This window comes from Lepidochelys kempii, chromosome 5, assembly GCF_965140285.1.
Source record: "Lepidochelys kempii isolate rLepKem1 chromosome 5, rLepKem1.hap1, whole genome shotgun sequence".
Classification (NCBI taxonomy): Eukaryota; Metazoa; Chordata; order Testudines; family Cheloniidae; genus Lepidochelys; species Lepidochelys kempii.
Genome location: NC_136384.1, coordinates 46783961 through 46800231, shown reverse-complemented (window position 1 = coordinate 46800231; position 16271 = coordinate 46783961). Strand labels below are relative to the sequence as shown.

The 16271-nt window shown below is 46.0% G+C and overlaps 1 protein-coding gene across 8 annotated transcripts in view; it reads left to right on the top strand.

Moving 5' to 3' along the window:
• Positions 1-497: 497 nt before the first annotated feature.
• The window catches only part of PDE8B (phosphodiesterase 8B), a 164782-nt gene continuing 149008 nt past the window's right edge, over positions 498-16271 (top strand). For 4 of the 8 annotated variants that reach the window (XM_073344170.2, XM_073344169.2, XM_073344172.2 and 1 more), the window contains exon 1: positions 10876-11266. In XM_073344170.2, coding sequence (XP_073200271.1) covers positions 10931-11266 — 336 coding nt within the window. In that variant the 5' untranslated portion in view covers positions 10876-10930. Of the gene's footprint in view, positions 875-5295; positions 5402-10367; positions 10389-10875; positions 11267-16271 lie in introns of those variants that run through there. The other 4 variants (XM_073344174.2, XM_073344173.2, XM_073344175.2 and 1 more) reach the window with 3 other exon arrangements.

The window sequence follows — 16271 nt, the reverse complement described above, 5'->3', positions numbered from 1 at the left end:
CTGCTACAGAGCACGTATTTGTTTTACTAGCACCGTTGGCATCTGTAAGCCCTTTTCTTTACGTTATTTTCTCTATAATATGTTTTTCTACTCAGGGGCTACTCTAAATTGAGCAAAGGGTGGGGGAGGAGTGGAGGAGAGGATGGCACAAGGGTGAAGAGCTTTGAGGTGAGTACAAGAAGCTTGAATTTGATGCAAGAGGCAGACGGAGAAGGAGTGGAAGGCGCTGAAGAAGGAGGCGTGAGACGTTGTCAGAGTGAAAGGCCGGGACGATTCTCTCAGCAGCTTTCTTTTGAATGGAGTGGGGGTGTCAGGAAGTCCCTCTCCTGTCCTTTTAAAGCACGGGGACTAAGCCCATCCCTGCCCCTGTTATTCTGCGGGTGCCTTATTCTCTGGAACGCCTGTCTGAGCGCGGCAGGGTCTTATTGCGTGTGGCTCTGCGGGGCGTTATTGGCTGCGCAGTGCCCAGCGGTGCCGCCGCACCTGTTGTAGGGCAGAGAGAAGTGCGTGCTGCGGGAGGGGGAGGAAACCAGAGATTGGATGAAGGAGCCGCCATAGGTCCAGCAAGAACAGGAGGGGCGCTGGGAGCCAGCCGTCCTATGGGGGAGCCGGAGGCAGGGAGAGAGTGAAAGCTGAACTTGGAGACTTCTTTAGTCCTTCCTCACCTGGGATCAGCCGACGGGACGTCCGCTGGCTGCCCCGGACCAGCTCCCAGATTGACCCCATGTTAGAGGACACAGAGCGGCCCACTTCACTCTGAATTTAACAGATTCCTTCAGCCTGGGAGCCCTTCTCGGCGCTCGGCCACGGGAATCCCTTCACAATGAATGGGATCAGCTGCACGGAAGCGCTGCTGAACGGACCAAAGGAGAAGGTAACAGGGCTGTGTGGGGCAGGCGAGCTACTAGGGAGTTGATAAGCAAAACAGAGACGCTGGAAAAGAAGTGCAGCTCCGCTCCTGTGTGGGTGAATCGGGTCCCTTTAGACTTAACACAAGGCATGTCCACACGCAGGATGCGCTAGCACCCAGCCTGCTTTGGTGCAGGAGCAGTGGCTACACGTGTTCTCCATTCCTGCCAGGGAATTTGAGGGCCAAAATGTAGATGGATCCACCAGGCTCCAGGTGCCAGAGTCAGAATTTTGCCGTGTTCATGCTCTGCCATGTGTCTAGGTCTGTTGTGGGGGAGAGAGAATTGGAATGATTTGGTGCAGTGGAAGCGGCTACACTTGTTCTCCATTCAGGCAGGGATATCGGAGGGGTTGAAGGCCAAGAATTGGAGGGATTCAAATAGGAGGATCCACCTACTAGATCCTGGGTTTTATGCATTAGGGTGTATCTGGGTCCAGGTTTTTTTTGGTGCAGTTGGAGCAACTAGATTTGTTCTCTATTTAGGTATCAGAACAAGGGGAATCAGGGCCAAAGTTTGGCTGGGTCCAGAGGCTGGTTTTGGGACACTCATAATCTAGGATGAATCAAGATCCAGATATTTTTGGTACAGTCCCAGCAGTTAGACTTGTTCTCTATTTGATTGGGAACTTGGGGGGCGAGGGGAAGAGATCAGGCAGTATCCAAGTATATCCAGCTTTTACCCTTGTCTCACTCTGAGCTTTGGTTTTGGGATTTTCCACAAAATTTCTGCCTAAATCTTGTTGTCATGTAGGTCAGAGGTTCTCAACCTTTTTCTTTCTGAGGTCCCCCTCTCCCCACATGCTCTAAAAACTCTATGGTCCACCTGTGCTACAACAACTGTTTTTCTGTATATAAAAGTCAGGGCTGGCGTTAGGGGGTAGCAAGCAGGGCAATTGCCTGGGGCCCCATGCCACAGTGGGCCCTGGAAGCTAAGTTGCTCACTTTTCGGCTTCAGCCCCAGATGGCAGGGCTTGGAGCCCCAGCAAGTTTAATGGTGGCCCTGCTTGGTGAACCCCCTTAAAACCTGTTCACGGCCCCCCAGTGGGCCCCAGAACCCTGTTGAGAACCACTGATGTAGGTGATTCTTCCATAAAATTCCATATCTTCCTTCACAAAGTTTTAAGGTTACAAAGGGTATGTCCTTCAAAGTCTTTAGACAAACATTTCATGAAGTGCGTGCATCCAGCCAATGAGAGAATTCCATTCCCAGCTTCTATCCCCTGCTTCCCACTGGGCAGTCACTGGGGGAGACTTTTACACTCTCATTTGCTCTGACTCTGCTGCCCTGTCCTGGGAGTCCCAAGTATTTCTCAGAAACACAGCACGCAAGCAGACTTGCAAGCCCCATGTAATTTACACTGCAACCCCTATTCGACCTTGCTTAACCTAATAAGGTGCAGATTGCTGGCAAAAATCAACTTAGATATTTGGAGCCAAAAGTTTCTTTCAAATGTGGTAACCACCTAGGCAGTATTTACTGCGCAAATAGAAAGAACATGTTGATTTAACAATTAATCAATAGGAAACAATAATGTTACAAAGTGAAACAAACAAATGATACGTTTGTTATGAAGAAATGACCATCCTTCTTTTCCCCACAGGAGACTGGCGAAGGAGAAGTAGCTGCTCTCCTGTAAATGCAGGGGCTGCACTTCTTCCTTGCCCTTATTCAAGGGCAGGGAGGAAAGGTGGAAACTCCTTCCAGCCTCCACTTCACTACACACCCACATCAGGGCCACCCAAAATCTGTCCAGTTCTGCCACCCTTAGCAATATTGAGTCGTATTTCCCCAGGTAAAGCAAACAGACTCACTGTGTTTAATGGGACTAGACACCAAAGTAAGTACCACTCAACCTGAGTCACAGTGGCAGTAGCACCTTACTATGCAAGTGTTCCCACTGGGAGATTATCCTGAGTTAGAACTAGAGGATCAGGCCCCTAAACTATGTTTGTTTATTGTGGCAACTTACCATTTTTGCAGTGACAAGGTGAAAGTGACCCTGGGCAGCATAAAGATATAGGTCTGGATTCTGATTTCAGTTAAATAGAGGGAGTTCACTGACCTGAATGAAGTTCCTCCAAGTTTACATTGATATAAACAGGAGCACAGTCTGACTCATGGAGTGCAAAGTATGGTCTAGTCTTCCTGAGGTAAAGATTGAAAAAACAACCCTGTGTTTCAATATTTGGAAAGGAGAAGCAAGGTGAATGCAATTTCCTTTGCATTGTGTTTGTGAGTAAGAGCATGAAATTAATGCTTGATAAATTATCATTTCAGAGATTACAAAAACAAAACCACACATAAAAGGCTTCTTGTGGTATTCTATTTATCATGGCTACTATTTCAAAATTGATATATGGAAGATTAAAAACCATAGCACTTAATTTAATTTAAATTATCCAGACTAATTTAAGTATGTATTTTGCTTTAGTCTAGATATGCATCACATTAGTTTGCACTGTAGTTTTTAAATCTCCCTGGTTTGATATGAATGGGGCTGAGGACTCGCCAAGCTGTATGGGAGCTCCCACACTAGTCTAAGGAACTTTTTCCTACTCAGGATTATTTATAAATTTTAAACTGGTTTTATGGCAAATCAACATAAATAGAGGTAATTGTCTTCAGAAGAAATTTGTCAGAGACCAGATTTTTACATCCCTGTAAAATGTGACCAGTAATCTATTGTCTCACTGTGATGAGCTGGAATTTACAGATGAAACTTCCAATAATACTAATATAAACTTTGAAATTTACCAAACTACCAATACCATAAACTCTTAATATTGAGGGCAAAGTGAAGTCTATGACTGGCTTTGGAAGCGATCTGAAGTTTGGAGGAGTATATTCTCTTCTCATTGTGCGGGGATTTACAGGTTTAATTCCCTTTAATATTAACAGAAAGATGTATTCCCATTGCTTTGCACTGAGAGAAGAATAGACCCTTCCACGTTTCAGAGTTCTCTTCCAGAGCTATTCATGTACTTAAGTTCATCTCACTGAAATGCACAGGAAAGCAGTTTCTTGTAAGTGCAAAGTTTGTTAGAGGGTGTACAGTTTCATAGCACTTACCCTAAAAGCCTTTATCAATGAAAGCTTCTTTTTAGTGGAAAAGCAAATAAAACAAAACAGCCCTTTTATGCTCACTGCATGTGTTTTCCAAAGGTGGAATATAATGGGTCAAATTCTGGAGGTGCACAAAGTGTGTATAAGTGAGGTCAAAGTTTGGCTGACTACATTTAGCAAGTTCTGTCTTTGGTTCCCTGCTCTCCTGTATATCCCTGGCTGAATTCACACATTCCAATTACTACTAGTTTGCCACCTCAGTTTTGTCTTCTCTTCTCTCTCTGTCTCCTCGCATCCAAACTCTTGCTATATCCTATCTCTTCTTCCTCTAGAGCATCTCTAAAATCCATCCTTAACTCTTCACCCACACCCCACCCCCCCACTGCTAAAACCTTTGTCCATGCCTAGGTCATTTCTCATGTCCGCTACTCCTCTCTGGCTACCTGGCATCTCATTTTGCTCTGCTCCTCCAGTCTATGTTGCTGCCAGACTCATCCGTCTCTCTTGCTGTTCTGACTAAATAATTGCCGCCTTCTCACTCTCTGCATCAAATTCAAGACTTACCTTCAAGGACCTGCACTACTCCTCTTCTGCCTACTACATCTCAGCTGATATCTTCTTCCATTCCCCATCCTGTAGCCTACGCTCTTGTCAAGCCTGTCTTAAATGCTCCACTACCTCTCAACCTCAGACCCTACACCAAGAAACATCCCAGAATTTAATTTAATATGAATCATTTCCATTTTTTCAAGTTAGTATTCTCTGCATTTAAAAATCATATGTTGGGTGGGCATTTTGAAAAGGCAAGATCCTCCTTATTATAAAGGAAATGGAAAATTAATCACAATTCAAGAAGGGTGTTGATAAATTGGAGAGGGTCAAAGAAGAGCCAGTAGAATGATTATCATGAGCCATGCTTTTCAGTCCTTTAAACTCAAATAGCTCAACAAAGAGAAGGTTAAGGAGTGACACAGTTTATAAGTATCTACATGGGGAACAAATATTTAATAATGGACTCCTCAGTCTAGCACAGAAAGGTGTAATATGACCCAATGGCTGGAAATTGAAGCTAGACACAATCAGACTGGAAAAAGGTATACATTTTTAACAGTGAGCATAATTAGCCATTACAATAATTTACCAAGTCTGGTGGTGGATTCTCCATCACTGACAATTTTAAAATCAAGTTTGGACAGTTTTATAAAGGACCTGCTCTCGGTATTTTTGGGAGAAGTTAAATGGCCTGTGCTATACAGGAGGTGTGATTAGATGATCACTTCAGGCCTTGGAGTCTATGATATCTATGAAACTTCCTCATTAGGCAGAAATCAATAGCATCCTCAGAATCACACCTTGGAAAAGGGTCGGTCCTGCAACTTTGTCTCCTATGAAATATCCTGTGACATGAATTGGGAGTAATCATACAGGTAAGGGATACTCATGTAAGAAAATTGCAGAAGCAGATTCAAAATAAAGGTGAGTTCCTTCTTTCACTAACTTCAATGGCAAACTCTCTGATGGACTTTGATTGTAGCAGGGCTGGGCCCTATGTCTACTTCAGAATGTTGAGGAAACCTCGATATGGATTGACTGGTGAAATAAAGATGTAATAATTTATGCTGATTTATAAAAGCTGACTGTGAACAGCTGAACAACATAAACCCAGGTTTGATGTGACATATTTTAATCAAACTGTCTGAAGATTCAAAATACTATGTTTACTTGCAAAGCATATATTAAAATTATATTAAAATTCTAAATACTGTAAAATCTTTGTTGAATATATGAGACAATTACATTATTATGTAATAGGATTAAATCCAAGACATAATAGCCATCAAAAAGCTTTCGTAGCTAATCTCATTCTGAATATAGCTTGCTGAAGGGGAATGATGATCTTGTGGCTAAAGCATACGACTCTGAGTCAGGCCATTTGGGCTCTATTCCTGGCTTTGCCACAGTGTAAGCTTGGGCAAGTCACTAAAACTCCCAACTCTCCCCATCAGAAAATGTAGCCACACTGTTTATCAGAGATGAAACTAAAGTCAAAATAGGTTTAAAAGAAATGTAGTTCTAAGGAACAAATAAAATGTTGTCATTTTAAATGTCCTATGAACATTATTATTATTCAGTGTAATATATTAATTGTATATTGTAATTAATTTTGTATAGGCAGGTATGAAGGGAAGGTGTCTGCCCAGAAGAGCTTGTGTAACCCACTCACCTCCTGGGTGTGATGTTCTGTCCCAGCCAGTGGCACCGAGACCACTTAGAGATTAACGAGTCTGCTACGGCCTTAGCTAAGAGCCATGTGGCTTTTAGCTCAGAGCAAACTATGGGCTGTGTCCCACCCATCAGACGTTTTAATCCGGCTCTCGAGCTCCCGCCAGGGAGCAGGGTCTGGGGCTTGCCGCACTCCAGCTGGGGAGTGGGGTTGGGGGCTTGCCCTGCTCCACACATGCCATGGCTGCTCCATGCAGCTTCTGGAAGCAGCGGCATGTCCCCCCTCTGGCTCCTACATGTTGGGGCAGCCAGGGGGCTCCAAATGCTGCCCCTGCCCTGAGTGCCACCCCCCCCAGCTCCCATTGGCTGTGAACCACGGCCTATGGGAGCTGCAGGGGCTACACCTATGGACAGGGCAGAGTGCAGAGCCACCTGGCCATGCCTCTACGTAGGAGCTGGAGGTAGGACCTGCTGCTGCTTCCAGGAGCTGCTTGAGGTAAGCACCCCCAGAGCCTGCACTCCTGACCTCCCCACACCCCCCAATCCCTTGCCCCAGCCCTGATCCCCCTCCTGCCCTCCAAACCCCTCGGTCCCAGCCTGGAGCACCCTCCTGCACCCCAAACCCCTCATCCCCAGGCCCATCCCAGAGCCTGCACCCCCGGCCGGAGCCCTCTCCCCCTTACACCCCAACCCCCTGCCCCAGCCTGGAGCCCTCTCACGCATGCTGAACTCCTCATTTCTGGTCCACCCCAGAGCCTGCACCCCCAGACAGAGCCCTCACCCCTTCCTGAACACCCCACCCCCAATTTTGTGAGCATTCATGGCCTGCCATACAATTTCCATACCCAGATGTGGCCCTCGGGCCAAAAAGTTTGCCTACCCCTGCAGTAGAGGCTCATACATTTAGCTCCAGAGATCCCAGATTCAATCCCGCCCGCCGACCACCGGGGGCTATCCATGTTACACTTTCAATCTCCATACCATCACAAAAGTGAGGATAGGAAGCAACAAAAGCAATATGCTTTGATAGTGAAGTGTGGTTCACTTCATTAGTTCCACAGTCTAGTTTGTCTTCATGCCTTTTCCAAGAGTGAAGCATCAGAATATGGTGGCACAGTGCAAAAACCAGACATGCAGCATACATAGCATATGAGCTAAGACTCAGTTTGTGGAGTTTGTTTATGTAGGTCTATTGAAAAATCAATACTTTGTAATGGATTTGATTGCCAAATCCAACATAGGTCAATAGTAACCAGAAATGGTCTAACAGCAGTTTTAGTGGCCTTTGTGAAATCAGTTGATGGTCTCAGTCCCATTCTTAGTGAACAAGAGTCTTCATTGCCACAATCATCCTCACATGTTGGCAGTCTCAGCAGCAACAGAGGCCTAAGACTGAGTGAATCTGCATACAGATCAACCCTTTAGGTGAAAGCATCTTGTTGGGAAGCTCCCACTGCTACTGCTCACATATGCTTTATCTGGTTGTGAATAAACAGCAGAATTCAGTCTCCAAGACTATCCATGTACACACCTTATTTATATTACATTCTACAGTATTTAAGAAATGAAATAAAAAGGGGCTTTTTCAGTACAATCAAACCAGTTGTCTCTAGCATACTGTACCATAATTCTTGCATTAATAATACTTCCCTGTTTCTAGAATTATAACAACAGTTGAAAAGAAGTCAGATTTGTGGAAACAGTATGTTCAAACTTTAGCTATCATTCTAAGGAGAATTAAACAGAGGACTCTCAAGTAGAAGTGGAGAGATTATATCACCTCTGTATTTCGTACAACTGCAACCAGTGCTGGAATACTGTGTCCAATATTCAAAAGATATTGATAAATTAGAGAGGGTTAAGAAAAGAGTCACAAGAACGCTTATAGGATTGGAAAACATGTCTTATAATGAGAGACTCCAGGAGCTCAAACTATTTAGCTTAACAAAGAGTAGGTTAAGGGGTGATTTGATCTCAAGCTGTAAGTACACACCTACACAGAGAACAGAAATTTGATAATTGTCTCTTCAATCTAGCAGACAAAGATATAACAAGATCCAATGGCTGAACGTATAGGCAGCTCGTGAGTCTTCCATCTGGGGAGGCTTACATGTGAGTGCCGGAAGCTCCCTAGAAGTGTGGGGGGCCACTAGTGCCTGGACCATGGGCCTGCCCCAAGGCTTGACCCCCACTTTGCCTCTTCCCCTAAAACCCCACCCCCACTCTGCCCACTCCTCTTCGCTGTTTCCCCCTAGGCCTCCCCCCGCCTGCTGCTCGCTCCTCTCTGCCTCTTTCCCCAAGGCCCGGCCTACCTGCCCCTCACTGCTTTCTGGGAAAGAGGAGCAAGCAGTAGGTGGGAGGAGGCCTTGGGAGAAGAGGCAGAGCAAGAGTGGAGCCTCGGGGGAAGAGACTGAGTGGGGGTGAGGTCTTGGGGCAGAGTGTGGGTGGGGCCATGGTTCAGGCACTGGTGGCTCCCCCCACTTCTAGGATGTTTCCGGCACTCCAAAGGTGGCTGGCCGGAGCGCCTCCAAAAGGAGGTGACCTGCGCTGCATCCACAGTATTTGCCATCCTGCATGGCCAGCCTTTTTTTGGGAAGCTTAGCCTCCCCCAGCCTCTTATACACACCTCCTACGGCTGGAAGTTGAAGCTAGACAAATTCAGACTGGAAATGAGGCATACATTTTTAACAGTGTGGGTAATTACATTGACAAAATTTACCAAGGGTTATAGTGTATTCTCCATCACTGGCAATTTTAAAATCAAGATTAGATATGTGTTTTTTTCACCCAAAAGATTTGCTCTAGTTCTAACAGAAATTATTTTGGGGAAATTTTATGGATTTTATTACATTGGGAGGTCAGATTAGGTGATCACATTAGTCCCTTCTGACCTTATGTGTGAATGAAAAGGTCTTGAGAAGTTTTGTCAATTTTTGATTAGCGGCAGATTAAAGCTTTATTAGGCAGTAAGAAAACCACTAGGGTGACACTCATAAATTCTATAAACTCACCATTCGAAATCAAGTGATTTAAACCTCAGTCCTACAAAGATTTACACAGGTCATTGACCTTACTTGAGATTAAGGAAATTACTCACAGTGCATAAGATTAATCATTTCTACAAATCCTTCCCAGGATTAGGGCCTTATTTTGGTTATTATAGCATGGATGCCAGAGGAGGTGGCAGATGCACAGGCCAAGATATCAGTTCATTAAAATGTTTGGAATTCAGGTTTTTTTAAAACAGAAAAATAGCCTTTGTTTTTGTTTTGCTTTTTTAAAACTTATTTGCCAAAAAAAAAAAACACCAAAAACCTGTTGAGTTTTTCTACATTCTTCATGTTTATGCCTTTTATGATTGAAATTTGTACTAAAATGTTAATGAAATCATTATGGGATTTTTTTTTTGCTTACCAAAATGATTTGAATAATATTTTTAATGAGAAATAGGTCCATTTTGAACCTTGCAAACTACTTTAATCTTATTATGAATATTCTGACCAGTACTACAAAATCTGATTCTCTAAAATAGGACTTTCCCTTGGTCCATTTTAGAACAAATCTGCTACAGAGGGGTGAAAAGGTTTATATACATAACAGTCCTAGCAAACAAATTGCTCTCTGTCCTGACTGAGGTGCTTTTTGCCTGTTATCTAGTCCAGCGAAACTATACAAACAGGGTTAATAAATTGATGCTGAAGAGGGACAGACAGGTCTAACGTACATTCCCGCTCCCTACTATCTTATTTGCAGCTGCTCTGAGGACAGTCCCAGCGCACTAATGCTGCCAAGGGCACCAGTAGCAGCAGGTGTAGTAAGAGTGGAGGTGGGGAAAGAAAGAATACAAAAAGTGGGGAGGGAGATCTGCCAAGGAGACAACGCCTTCTTGTTTTGCATCACCACCAGGATGCAGTGGCTGGGCAGCAGCAGGGAGCAGGAGTTCAAGAGAAGCACCGAGCATTTGGGCTCATTAAAGTCCTCTCGGTAGTGCGGGCTGGGGAGCAGAGCCCAGGGGCAAGGGGGCTGTCACAGCTGCAGAGAAAGGGTTAGGAAGAGACTCCAGGGGGATCTGGGGTGGGGGGTTGGAAGGTGAAACTGAAATCAAAGAGCACAAGAAAGCTGAGCAAGAGACGCCGCAAAGCCGGGCTTTCTGTATTGTGGTGCACTGGGTGCTAATCTGCAGATGAAGAGGTAGCCTGACCCGTGGATGCAGGCTCTGGGCCGGTGCATGGGGGAAATTGGGAGACACCGGATTGAATCAGAGCCCGGTTTCGATTAACGGGGCGGGAGGGGCGCGCCGGGGAGCTAGACAGGCACCTCCGGCCGCCGCCACAAGTGACCCCAGGCTCGCGGCGCGGGAGCGGCGGCCGGCGGGCTCCTGGGAGCGGCGAACAGCTGGGCGGGGGGGGGCGAGATGCCCCGCCGGGGGGAGCGGCCGCCTCGCTCCCCTGTGGCTGTGCGGAGAAGAGGGGCCGCCGCGAGCCCCGCAGGAGGGGGCCGGGGAGGCAGCGGCGGGCGAGCGAGGAGATAAATGGGAGGGAGCGGCACGGCGAGCGCCACAGGCAGCGAGCGGCGGCTCGGCGGCGGGCGGTGCCCGAGGCACAGCGGCACAGGGGCGGCGGCGGCGGCGGCCCCCTAGCCGCCCGGGGCCGAGCGGGCTGCGGCTGGGCTGGGTGCGGAGCGCGCCGCGCTGGTGGCTCGGGGCCGGCCGGGCGGCCGGCGGGGGGAGCGGGATGGGCTGCGCGCCCAGCATCCACGTCTCGCAGAGCGGCGTGATCTACTGCCGGGACTCGGACGAGTCCACCTCCCCCCACCAGACCGCCGCCCTCTCGCAGGGCACCGCCGCCACCCTGCACGGCCTCTTCGTCAGGACCGACGCGGCCGACTCCATCCCCTCGGTGCTCGCCTACCAGAGCCGCCCGCCGCCGCCCGGCCCCGGCCCCGGCCCCGGCCCGCGCCGCCAGCAGCGCAGGGAGCCCGCCACCCCCGCGGCCGCCGGCCGGGCTGGGGCGCGCCGCTGCTGCAGCAGCACCGAGGCGGAGACCCAGACCAGCCACGCCAGTGTCAAGGTAAAGGCGGGGGGCGGGCCCAGGTGCCGGGTGCGGCGCGCTCGCTGGCCGGGGGCCGGGTGGGGTCTGCCCCCTCCTCCCCTTGGCCCGCAGGGGGCGGCCGGCCGCGCCGGGGCTTGGCTGGTAGAGCTGCCCCGCTCCGGCGAGCCGAGGAAGCGCCGCCCGGCGCTGCGGAGAGATGCGCCCGGGAGGGTGCAGCCGCCGGGCGCCGTTGCCTTGGTGGCCACGGCCTCGCGCCAGCAGCAGAGGATCCCAACCCCTCCGGCCGGGCACCGAGTCGGCGCAGAGGCGCTGGCCGAAGGCGGGCGCGGGCTGGGGACCCCGGGAGCTCGGTTTTCTCGGCACATGGAGCGCAGCGGGGAGAAGCGGCACGCGCCCCGGATGCACGTGGGCCGCCTGTGCGGGCAGTAGCTTTCCAGAGGGCGATGGGTGTATGTCAGCCTTGCGATCCCTCCAAAAGCTTCTGGCTGCATACCGGTGGGTGGGTGTGTAGGGCGCGGGGCGAGATTTAATAAAGCCAGGCAGAGTCACAGCGAGGATTCTCATTCTAAAGGCATGTTTCCCCCATCCCTCGGCTGACTTATTTTACTAGGACTAATACTCAGTTTTAACATTCAACCAGGGTACTGGAACAATTTCTATAGTGAGGGTGCTGAGAGCCATTGAACCAAACTGTAAACCCTCTGTATAATGGAAACCACATCAAGCTAGGGGGTGCGGCAGCACCCTTAGTTCCAGCACCTAGGCAGTCCACTCCAAATAGAAAAAAAAATCACCCAAATAGACATGAATGCATAAGTAAGTACATTTTGGCAGACATGGCTATAGTACGGCTAGTAGTAGTTGGTGAAGTGGTTCAACAGATGGCTTTAGTCTGTAGGAGTCATTCGCTGGAAGTCTGTGGCTGGATTCCAGCCATCAGTGGTTAAGGTATGCATTGCAGCAATCTGCATGTGGAGTGTTACAACTTAGATGTAGTAGTTATGAGGCTTATTATATAATGTGGTTTTGCTTGGGTTTTTTTCCTTTTGTATTTTGTTTGGTTTGGCTTTTAGGAATAGTCTTTGATTAACTAATATTCAAGTGGCCTGGCATTTTCTCTTCATAGCCATGAAAGGTCTGTAGGAATTACTAGTTCATGGTGTCATCACACTCAAAAGGTTAGGAGGACTTGTGGCACCTTTGAGACTAACAAATTTATTTGGAGACTGGACACAGTCAAAATAGTGGTGCAGTTTAATTTTAGTTACCTTCTCATACTGTAATGGTGTGGCAGTACACATAACTTAGAAATTAAAGAGACACCATGAACTTAAAAAATCACACTTCTGTCTGGAATCTTTTCACTTGAAACACATAAGCTTCATAGAAGTGAAAGAGATTACAGGGAAAATAATTTCCCATGGTATATTTGCTTGCTGTATACATTTCATAGCATTCTGTGTATATTTAGTTTAATTGTTTCCATCACAGAGGGGCTGATCCTGCACCCTTAGAATGAATGGGTGTTTGTTATTGACTTCAGTGGGAGCAGAATTGGGGCAATAGCTAGTTAGTCAGTGTCCCCCGTTGTTTGTATGGGTGTTTCACGCAGCAACATGGGAGAAAAGCATTTTAAAGGATAAGAAAATGTGACTGTAAAATCTACAAAACTTGGGACTGATACAATTCTCCATACTGCTTTTAACTCTCTCGCTCAAAAAGGTGTCTTGGTTTCAAATTGGTGTCTCTTTAAAGGGACAATATTGATTAAAAAACATATGTTATAAACAAATACATTCCTTTACCTATGTTACCAATAACACCTTTGGCTATTACAAATACATGTATTTTAAAAATGCAATTTATTTTTCATAACTTATGTTCTGCTAGTTTTTTACATTTCTCTCAGCATAAACAATGAAAATCAATGAAGTCAGTTTGACTTTTAGGTTCTTGGTTCTGCAATGTTTTGGATTCAGACACTGCAGATGAATGTTCATTTACTTGAAAAGAACTGTTTTCATTGAAATGTTTAAAAAGTGAGAATATTTCTGTTATTTTTAGATTTTATAAAATCTTGTTTTTACAGCATTTAAATTTTGGGCCAAATTTAAATTTCCCTTTAACTTTTGTCACTATATTCTATAAAAGTATGCCAGAGAAATAATCCCACACTTGTACATATTTTACATTCTGTGACTAAAGTGAGGTTGGATATTACAGAATTATTACCCATACAAAACACTGTTCAATTCCGACCTGGTTACAGAAAAAAATTAAAAGCATAATACTGTAGTTCTGTGTTGGTAGATGCAGGTAAAACAAAGAAAAAATATTCAGAATTTTGGCAAATGGTCTGTTTATATTCAACTGCCCATTGTTTTAACTATTATAACTCTTGGTTCAATATATTATCAGGAATGCAGCATCTCCATTGTGGTCTGAGTTGTTATCTTTAGGAAAAGAAAATAGATTCATTTATATATAGCATTAGTAGGCAGGTTAACCCTGATGTCTTCATCAAATTCCAGTTTGGATAACTATGTACTATGTAGTTCTACCTACCTTTCCATTGCTGTTTCCTCTGTCTTTACATTCTGTCCTAAACAGTTGTATATTGCAGCTCCTGGTTAATGCATTGCTTGCCTAAGGTGGCCACACTTCAGTGTGGATCATTTGCATATCAGGTTGTTTATAAAACACTTTCAAGTTGATCAATGTAATTGCATCATCACAATATACAACTGACATTAAAAGAGAAGTTTACCCACAGTATGTTTTCAACTCAAAGTAATTCAAACAAAAGGTAACAAAGACTGATTGTTATTGTTTAAAATGTCATGCATAAACTTGATTTAAGTCCAAATAATCTGTGGCTCATTATGAGTGAGACAATGGTTATAAAAATACATTTCCCCACTTACTTTTTAACAAAATGTTCTAGTCTTCATCACCCTCAAGCATTCAAGTCTGTTAGTTATTCAGGGTACTTATGCCAACCCTGGGCAGGAATCTCAGGTAAGTGTGTGAATGCATTTTTCACTACCATGTTTAAATGTATGGGTGGTGCATGACCCCAGTGTAGCAGGACACAGGTAATGAATTTTCATTAATTTGCTCGAACTAGAAGTAGCGGTACAACAAACAGAGGTATTGTTGTCATCTGCTTTTCGTTCCCCTGTACAATTAGGTGGGGCCACGCAGAGCAGTTTGTTTATGTACACCGGGATCTCCCTTGAATCATCCTGAGAGATCTCAATGAAACTTTCATGGAGATACACTGCAATCCTCTCCCAAAAGTTTCTTGAGATGGCAGCCTTATTTCTTCCTTTGCAGTAAGACACATCAGTCTGCGATTTCTTCAGCTGGCACCATTGCAGTAAACAGGTGCCTATGGGCCCACGTGGCTTCAGGATGCCAACATGGGCTATACTCTGTGCCTTTGTTACCCTCAGAGTGAGGGTATCAGCCAAAATCACCACCACCTGTGAAAAATAGTGCCAATGCTCAGGGCCATTGCCCTACAGTGATACACATGGAAATAAGGGCTGAAATTTTATTGTTTCACGAAACCCAACAATTCCCTCCTCATTCCAACCCATGACCTTGCTGGGCTGTTGTCACCATGGCTGGAGCTGTGAGCGGCGGTATGCACAGGCTCTCCAAAAGCTGAAATGTCAATAAGCATGTGTCACACTTTAGGGGAGCTAGGGAAGGGAGTTCTGAAACTTTTGCTTTCTGATTCTGACTATATATACACAAGGAAGGATACTTTGGTGTGTTTTAGCTGTTCCCCCTCCACACCCACTGAGCACTTTGGCCAGATAAGGAGGGGAAAAAAGAGGACTCAGGAAGAGGTTCTTTGAGATCCTGCAAGCCAGCATTGCATTGGACTGTGAACAGAAGGCCTGGAGGGTGAATATTTCAGACAGGATGAAGAAGCAAAGAGCGGACAAGAGACAGGCCGAGGAGTCAGAGAGGGAGATGCATCAGGGCATAATGGGGCTTCTCTGGCAGCAAACAAAAATGGCTGAAGAGTCTTGTTGACCTACAGGTTCAACAATCATAGGCTCACCTCCTTTTGCAGTCAATAGAGAACTCCATTTTAGCACTTCCTGACACCCCCCAACTTTCCATGTGACGCTAGGGGCCGCATCCCTAATCCTCCAACTCCATCCCAGGGGACATTGAGGACAACCACAGCTTCACATGCCCTGCCCTTGAGAGACTTGTTGCTTTATGTGTAGCCAAAATTAACTGAAATGAACAAGACTGTTCTTTCCCCTTGTTAGAATCTGTTCCCTTAATTTATTGTGGAAGTTTTAATTGTATTTGCTTTTTAATTGCACATTGAGTTTGGTTTTGTTTTTTTGCACTGGTTTTGATACGCAATGAAAATCTATTTTTTGGAAAATAATTTCTCTTTATTACTTCACAACATATGCTGCAGAATGTCTAGCACTAATTAAAAAACACTCACTACTTGTTATTGTTCAGGGCGTCAGAACTCATAGAATCAGCAACAAACACAGTTTAATAATTATAAATGTACGGCAAGCACTGCAAAATTAATAGGTGCATTAACAGATAGTGTTATGTTCATAAATGTATACTAGGCACCACAGAATTCCTAACAGCACCCAAAACTGCATAGCCAGGTAGAACACAATCCACCACACCATATTACTGTGGCTGATTGTCAAAGTGCTCTTTCAAGGCCTGCCTCTCCCATATAGCTCCTTGTTGAGCTCTTTTAATAGCCCTTGTGTTTGATTGTTGAAACTCAGCAGACAGCTGTTCCACCTCCACCCCAGCAGCAATTTTTCCCCTTTTGCCTCACAGATAAGCAGGACACAACAGGCAAATCTAAGCTTTGGGATATTTTTCTCACTGAGATCCAATCTAGTGAGTCTCTTGGACCTCCCAAAACCACATTCAGCTGTCATGTTGCACCTGCTGAGACATTAGTTGAATCTTTCCTTGGTGCTGTTGAGGTGGCTGGTGCACTGCTTCATAAGCCAGG